Genomic DNA, 8,231 nt, shown 5'->3' with positions numbered 1-8,231 from the left:
GGATATTGAAGACGATGTGCTGACATGAATTATTATTGATATGGTCATATTTTTAAATTAACTGTTTACAAAACTTTGAATTTTTGAAATACTAAGGCTTTTCTATCTTTCTGTATTTGACAAAACTTTTAAGAATTTTGGTCCTCAGTGCTCTTCAACTTCGTTTATTAATTGGCCTTTTTAACTTATTTGGATTCGAACGACTTTGATGAGTCTTTTGTAGACGAAACGTGCGTCTGGCATAAATACAAAATTTAATCCTGTGATGAGTTAATTTATGAACTACCGGAAAACTTTTCAACATTTAATCAGACAATAAACATATACGGAATGGAACGTCAACGTGTTAAGTAAAAATACTCTAGAGAAGTGTTGGGATGCATTTATCGGATGTAAGAAGACAACAACAACTGCTCGAATTGAAGAGCGAGAATGAGGCACAAATCTGCAAAATAGGCAATATACTATTGCACAAAATCTGAAAAATAGAATAGATGAAAATCCATTTAAGTCGTTCGCTGAATTTCATTCAAAATTTTTAAATTGTTAGGGATTACTTAAGAATTCTTAAAAGAAAGATGGTACAATGCAGAACTAGATCAATAGTTAATGTCCCGGTGTTCAATAGATACTTTGAGCAACACTCTTTACATAAACGTGGGTTCTCGGCCACTGTTCGTGACAACTCCGTCAACTCGAAAAGTAACATGTAATGATTGTGGGACATATTAATCCATGAAAATTTGTGTGGATGCCGTCTGTGCTGCCAAGACATATGGGACACGATATATAGCTCCGACAACAAACAATAGTGTCAAGTTATTTTAAACTGACTAGTATCATCCATTTGAAATGGTTTATCTTTAGCACACATGCTTTGAATGTCCCCGAAAAAGAACAGTATTCTATCATCTTGAGATATTACTTCGAAAGAGAATATGGTTAAAAAGGATAAACAAAATAAAAGTGGTAATTCTTATACTTTTATATATAGAGTTCATGTGTAAGTATATACAATGATTACCTCTACTGCTAAATCAGTACCTAGTGGCATCATGTATCCGTGTTTTATTTTCTCGAGTCAACAAAACTCTCCTCTTTTTTTTTTCTTTTTTTTTTTTACAATTATATGAATTAAGAACAGACAAAGCAAATACTCAGATAAATTTTTATTAATAAAGTATAAAAGTTGTACAAAAGATATTGGTAAGAAAAATGTAAATTATTTACAAAAATGCAGTTAGAAAATAGAAGACTCAAGTATACAATCTGTGAGAGATTAAATACAAAACTTAACAAAAACGATGTATCACAAATAAATGTCTAATCACATAAAATTGCATAGTGAATTCAATACATTTCAATGGTTTGGAGGAATATTAAATAAAACAAAACTACTAAATAGTGGTTAACGTTGGAATGGATATAACTGTTTCATTCTATAATTAAAAAAAAATCATGATCATTGAAATAAATGATATATTTTAGTACATGTCCAATAGTGATATAAAAAATTGACATGCACATTAATTGATTTTAAACTAAGAAAAAGCACACACATTTTGTCCGTATAAGAACATTATTTTTCGTAAATATTTACCCTGGAATGTCTTAAGGGACAAAAAAAAAAAAAAAATCTATTAAACACTTCAGAAACCCATTCATATCCGTTGTTATTTTACTTATTATTTTCATTAGAATACCAACTTATATTATTGCACTTTATAGTTCGTCTGTTTGATTAAATGCCTTTGTTTAAAATAAAATTATAACTCTGAAATATTCTAAATTCACAACTGTCAAATCTTAAAGTTCATCGTGACTTCCCATAGTCGGTTTTAATGGTTTCACTGACTCTGAGTGTATTCCATCAACTACAATATTGTCATGTGAATATTTTAGATCCTTTTCCTTGATGACCGGCTGTGGCATTCGTACATTATCACCCATTATAACCTCAAACTCTTGGCTTTCGTCATTAAAAATAACTCTACCCTCCTTTAAATATAAAATAAGAACACAATTATACATTAACAATAACTGCAGCACAATGTCACAAATAGATTCTGGGTGTATCTGTGACTGGGAAGTGTGTTGGCCTGGAACAACACACACACACAATAAACAGTATGACAAGTCTGTACAGACTCTAACTCTGGGACTAGCTCTTGTAACAAAAGACGACTCTGGTTGGAACTGCTCAGTGTTATACTAAATCCAATCTGCCTCATTAAAATAACAACATAGTTTATATAACAAACCAAAAACTACTTGAATAGACTTGACAAATATTTCTCTAAATGAGTGAGAAAATTCAATTAAGGGATTACAGAAAAATTAACACATAGATAATAATTAACAATAGAACATACAGACTTATTTATGGAATTAAAGGTTTGGCTTGTCATATACGAATAACAGATCATTTTGAAGTAAAATGTCGCTAATTGAAAAACAAATTAAAACATGAAATTAGATTAGCTTAATCTTCTAAACTTGACTTAAATCTTGCACAATAAAAATAACAAAACCCCTTAGTGAAATATTGCAAATATAACAAAACAGTGATTTAACAAAATCTTCTACAAAATGTCCGAAAAGTCTCAAAATGAATTTTTTTGACCATTTTCCCACTGTGACAATATCTTGTGCACAGAGCAAGATAGACTATTGAGTTATTTATTAAACTAGGTACAACTCTGCTCTTTGGTCGGGTTGTTGTCTCTTTGAAATATTCCCCATTTCTAATCTCAATTTAAACATTTTTTCAAAGCTTAAAGGATACTTTGGTCGCAAACAAAGAAACCTGGTCATGTTTTGATTATGCAAAATGTGATGTGATTTCGAAAACTTTACTTTCCAGCGTACTCAATGAATTATTATTCTGTTATAAATGTCGTATGCACTGAAATCCGCATTCTTTTCAAGTTGCCTAGAAAGACTTTTTGTTTTTGTTTTTTTTAATCTTAAATATTCTTTTTAAAGAGAAACTAAAGTAAGCCACATTTCGAAGTTACATGGATACGTCATAAAAATGTAATTTGAACCTACCGCTGGTTTTCCCGTCTCTGTGTCACGTTCACAAACACCAGTAACATCGATACATATTTTCTGTAACAGATCTAAGTAAGACCCTGACTGTTTTCTCTTACTGTAATGTTCCACCAAGCCTGTTGTGATATCTGACTTCTGCTTTTCTGAAAAATGGAAATTAAATTGTCTTCTTTAAAGTTACAAATACCAACTCCAATATCTAAATCATTTGAATTGTTTCTTATCCGTATCATAAGCCAGACTTCACGGCGTATACATAACATATTACATATTTATTTTTTTCACAACGAACAACTGAATTAAACACGGAAAATTGTAAAAAAAAAAAAAAAGTTAAAAAAAGGTCAAAATAGATATAAGCAGATGTATGATTTAGCGTAATCAATAAGAACATCAATTACGTTATCTTTGTTGTTTGATCTACTAACCGATGAGATAAATAGCAAATACAATCGAGGAACAAAAGGAAAACCTTAAATTCTATTGACATGAAAATCAATTCAAATTAATACAATACTATCAACATTAACACTCCAATGAAATAGTATACAAATAAAAATTGTTCAAATAGGAATAAAAAATCACCAGAAGAAATCTTTTCATAAATTTTACTTAAAATAATTGCAAAGAGTCAAATGTTGTAATTTCTTAAGACAGGAGGCAATTATTATAACTGTATGAGAAAACTTCAACAAACTTTATGAATTAATAGAAGCTTCCTATTGACTTACTAAGAAGCTGTCTACATGCGGCTCTAACTTTGGATGGGCTGAATTCTGTATCTTTGAAATTATCTTCATCACATACTGTTCGTAAAACTGTTGGTACTTTTCTCTCCAAATTCTGTTTAGAATCGTAGGACAATCGTTTGGAAAGTTCTATAATGACAAGACTATATTTAGAAGTTGACAAATTACAGTTGGATACATAATTTATACAGTTCTTTAAGAAAAATCGTCAGCTTGTGAGACATAGAGTTTACCAGTAGAGACTTCATGGAAACATAATATCAAAGAATGTGCCCAAATTTTATACAAACAAAAGCGATACATAATATCTAGTAATATAACTATGAGAAGAACGAATTCACTGGCATAATAATTTAATTATTACGATGTTTGATTACAAAATTCGCACTCAACTGATAGGTCCACGTAGTAGTTACTAATATTGTTAATGTAACCGAACTGTTTTCGTAAAATTTAATTTCCTCATTCCGTTTCATAGACTTGAGAATTTGCTGATCTCAGACTTATTGTATGTTATACATGTACAAGAAAGTTGCGATTCATGATTGATGCATATGTTTGATTCCTTATTTTATGGTTTGTATTAATTCAGGCCCAAACTGGTTTCAACTAGGTGGTGGTTGCTGATTGTAGACTTTCATTGTTTTAAGTCGAACAGAGTTCTACTTAGATACATTGTCAATTTGTGATGAATTGTTGCTGGTATCGTTAGTCGTAAACTAAAGGTTATAATTGGTGACCGTTTACATGGGTAGCCAGGATGGAGTCTGAAGGTCCTAAAGTCCCAAAAAACGTTTCTATGCGACAGCCAGGAGTCTGTGATTGTCATTGCTTGGTTTTTGCTATGTTTTTAAAAGTTTATGTAATATAAAATGAGGCCATAGATTTTTTTTCTTTTCAATGTTCCACATTTCTGCATCCCGTTGCCTTTTATAGTTTATTATACGGTATGGTTGTGTTAATTGTCGATGGTCATATGGTGACATATAACGGTTCCAGCTCTGTCTTTTTGTCTAAAATGGATAGCCAAATTGTTTCATCGGCAATCAAACCATACCTCTATATTGTATATGATTTACAATTCAGTTTTTAAGCTTTTAAAGCAAATATAAGCATTTTTTTTATATAATGGAATTGTTTAAAAACTAAAAATCTAAAGTTACGACATGTGAACAAGATTGTGTCTAGTGAGCAATAGTCCCAGACGTGTCACAATTTTATATTTATATGCATGGAATTCAGCAACAGCAATGCAGCTCTTATTTTTCCTAGAACATCCATTATTCTATTACATAGGATTATTTACATGTACAGGAAATGTTGTACTTGATATGCCTAATTGCTCGCACTTCATAGTTGTAACTTTAGAATCAATTATTTCCAAGATTGGTTCTTGTCAAAAAATAAAACGAGCATTCTGGACATCAAGATTCCCATGAGTATTATTGGCATGGCACGTTTGTGACTATTGTTACCGAGATATACCGATCAATGTGTAAAGTAGAAGTAAGTGTTAAAAGATCTTAAAAGACTGTCATTAAATAAATAGATATTATTACATCAATGACAATGTGGACATCTTATCAATAAAGTCATGTTGTTTAAGCAAAAAATTGCGGGAACTTTTTCTATTCAGTTAGGACCATTAAGAAATGCGCTATTTATTTATCATGCAAGTGGGGCGGGTATTTTTTTCTCTCTCACTAGTCTTCTAAACTATTGAACCAAAGTTTTTTTTTCAAGACTATAAGAATCAAGCAATTCATTAAAAAAAAAAAGAACATGTCCCCACTAAGCACCAACTCATAGGTTGAATGGACATTTGACTATTTAACTCACCTTTCGAAACGGCTTCGCATCCAGCACATACTACATCTAAAATTTAAAAAAAACACAGCTGAATGAAAAATATTAAATACCAAATGCATGTTTCTTACTCATAATGTATAATAAAAGAATAGACTATATCTTTTATTATAAAATCTATTTAAAAGAGTCGTCAATGGGATACACATAAAGAAGCCTGGGTCCTGACTCAGTGATTGCCAACACTGCCAGTATCCTGTCGACGAAGTATAAAACTGGGTTAGGATGTCAGACTAGCAAATAACATAGTGAGACACAACAAACAATAAGACACACATTTATTATAATATGTAAATGTACCGTATGTACGTCCATCTATATATAAAATTAAAAGGATGTCAGAATAAATCTGCTAAGAACATCAGTCCTTGCACAGTCCGTTTTTATTTGCCAAACCATTAAAATTACAAAAATAATGTATTACGTCAACAATGTCATCATACAATAACTGTTATAATAATGGATCTATACATTCAATTATCAGACACAATTGAAACCATACATTATCAGAACTTTACTTACCTTTTGACAATTCCTCTTCTTTCTTATTTCCTGATACTACTAAAAGAATGCTAGAAAACAACAACAGAGCATTTAAGACATTCATTTTTAATAATCTGCAGTGTATGATCCTTATGATTATTCCGATCTAATAAATAAAGAACACGTATCAAAACTCGTTTCCCATGTAAACAATAATAAATCGATATCATTTAAATGTTTGAAAATATCAAAATCGTACATGGTATACAAATTTCCGGAAACTAATCATGTCTTTTCTTTTCAAAAGAAGAAAATCTAAAAATTCAACGTGCTCTAAAGTCATGAAAAATTTGCATAAATCTATAGTGTGTAAACAAATTGCTAAGAAAATCTGGAAACTGTTTGTAAGTCATTTCATTGAGATGATGGATGGTTGGGTTGGTGGTTAATGTCCATTGGAAATAATCACGGGACGAGAACATTTTCAGTTGTGATATGAATAAGAGCCTTGCTTTGAACTTAACCATCACGTTGAGTCGGGGTTTTAACCGGTGCTTGTTCACATAAGGTAACCGCAAGTCTGCAGGAAAAAAACGTTACTCTACTCGGACTCTGAACTGACCAGTTGTTATGCGGCTTATTCATAAATATCGCATACTTCAGAGAAGCAACACATAATAATTTTCAAGTATTTGTTTGACCCGACCGATCGGAGACCGAAGTTTGTCTCTGTATTTTTGCATTTCAACCTTTGCGTGTATAGGCCCTTTGACATTGTCTATTTGTTTTCTTTCTCATTTTATATTCCAGCCGTGAACTATGTTTCACTACGTTTTGAAAATATCATAGTTTCAACACAAATTGATTGAACCCTATTATAGCTATACATTAGGCTTACTCCGTCGGTTCACGTCGTGGAGTTACTAGACATAGTGGGGAATGTTTTCTTTCAATCAAGTAGTTTTTCAGACATTGATCTGACCAGAAAATCTTTGTATGTAACTTTACTTTACTATATATATATATATATATATATATATATATATATATATATATATATATATATATATATATGTGTGTGTGTGTGTGTGTGTGTAATAAATTATTCTTTTATAAAAGACATAGTCACCAGAAGACAAGAAAATGGTTGAAAGAAAGATCCATATTATACATATAATTGACAGCTACCAGCTTCTGATTTGGTTTGAATATATCACACGTGACTGTATCGAATACCCCATATCAGCAGTTCACAATAGGCACGTATCACCTGAGAATTAGACTAACGCAAAAGAAAAAGTTCTTAAAGGTTGGCCTTTTCACCTTCGTCAATCGGTTTATCTCTTAAAATTAGCATGATGTGAATTGACAATATCTGATACTTAAAAAGTTTCCGTTAAATTTTCGCTGTTTTTTATTCCCGATAGTATAGATCTAATAAAAAGCATGGACTTTTGTTCTTGGAAAGTAGCTTGAATTATATTTTTGATAAATGAAAAGGTTATAGTATTTGCTTTTGATCCCCATAAATTTGATCTTTGTATTGCGATTTTCTATCAATCAAACAGACAACATTTCTGAAAAATTATCTAGCTATGATTCTCTTTTTATTCTGTATTTTTGCATTTCAACCTTTGCGTGTATAGGCCCTTTGACATTGTCTATTTGTTTTCTTTCTCATTTTATATTCCAGCCGTGAACTATGTTTCACTACGTTTTGAAAATATCATAGTTTCAACACAAATTGATTGAACCCTATTATAGCTATACATTAGGCTTACTCCGTCGGTTCACGTCGTGGAGTTACTAGACATAGTGGGGAATGTTTTCTTTCAATCAAGTAGTTTTTCAGACATTGATCTGACCAGAAAATCTTTGTATGTAACTTTACTTTACTATATATATATATATATATATATATATATATATATATATGTGTGTGTGTGTGTGTGTAATAAATTATTCTTTTATAAAAGACATAGTCACCAGAAGACAAGAAAATGGTTGAAAGAAAGATCCATATTATACATATAATTGACAGCTACCAGCTTCTGATTTGGTTTGAATATATCACACGTG

General features: G+C 31.0%; 1 protein-coding gene across 1 annotated transcript; it reads right to left on the bottom strand.

Moving 5' to 3' along the window:
• Window positions 1–1,154: 1,154 nt before the first annotated feature.
• On the bottom strand, window positions 1,155–6,361 carry LOC143045932 (uncharacterized). The gene is made up of 5 exons (XM_076218780.1): window positions 6,192–6,361; window positions 5,643–5,678; window positions 3,786–3,932; window positions 3,052–3,197; window positions 1,155–1,998 (listed from the first exon to the last, which is right to left on the bottom strand). Exons 1-5 carry the CDS (start codon window positions 6,274–6,276, stop codon window positions 1,807–1,809), a joined length of 606 nt encoding a protein of 201 aa, XP_076074895.1. The 5' UTR covers window positions 6,277–6,361; the 3' UTR covers window positions 1,155–1,806.
• Between the last annotated feature and the right edge of the window lie 1,870 nt (window positions 6,362–8,231).

This window comes from Mytilus galloprovincialis, chromosome 9 (genome assembly GCF_965363235.1).
Source record: "Mytilus galloprovincialis chromosome 9, xbMytGall1.hap1.1, whole genome shotgun sequence".
Classification (NCBI taxonomy): Eukaryota; Metazoa; Mollusca; class Bivalvia; order Mytilida; family Mytilidae; genus Mytilus; species Mytilus galloprovincialis.
Note: the sequence above shows the minus strand (reverse complement) of the source record. Positions and strands in the feature narration are given on the sequence as shown.

Excerpts from the sequence above, each read along its gene's own strand:
- LOC143045932 (XM_076218780.1), bottom strand. The coding sequence starts at position 6,276 with ATGAATGTCTTAAATGCTCTGTTGTTGTTTTCTAGCATTCTTTTAGTA. Across the intron at positions 5,679-6,191 it reads AGAAGAGGAATTGTCAAAAG|ATGTAGTATGTGCTGGATGC; the intron begins GTAAGTAAAGTT and ends TTTAAATTTTAG. Across the intron at positions 3,933-5,642 it reads ATGCGAAGCCGTTTCGAAAG|AACTTTCCAAACGATTGTCC; the intron begins GTGAGTTAAATA and ends TTGTCATTATAG.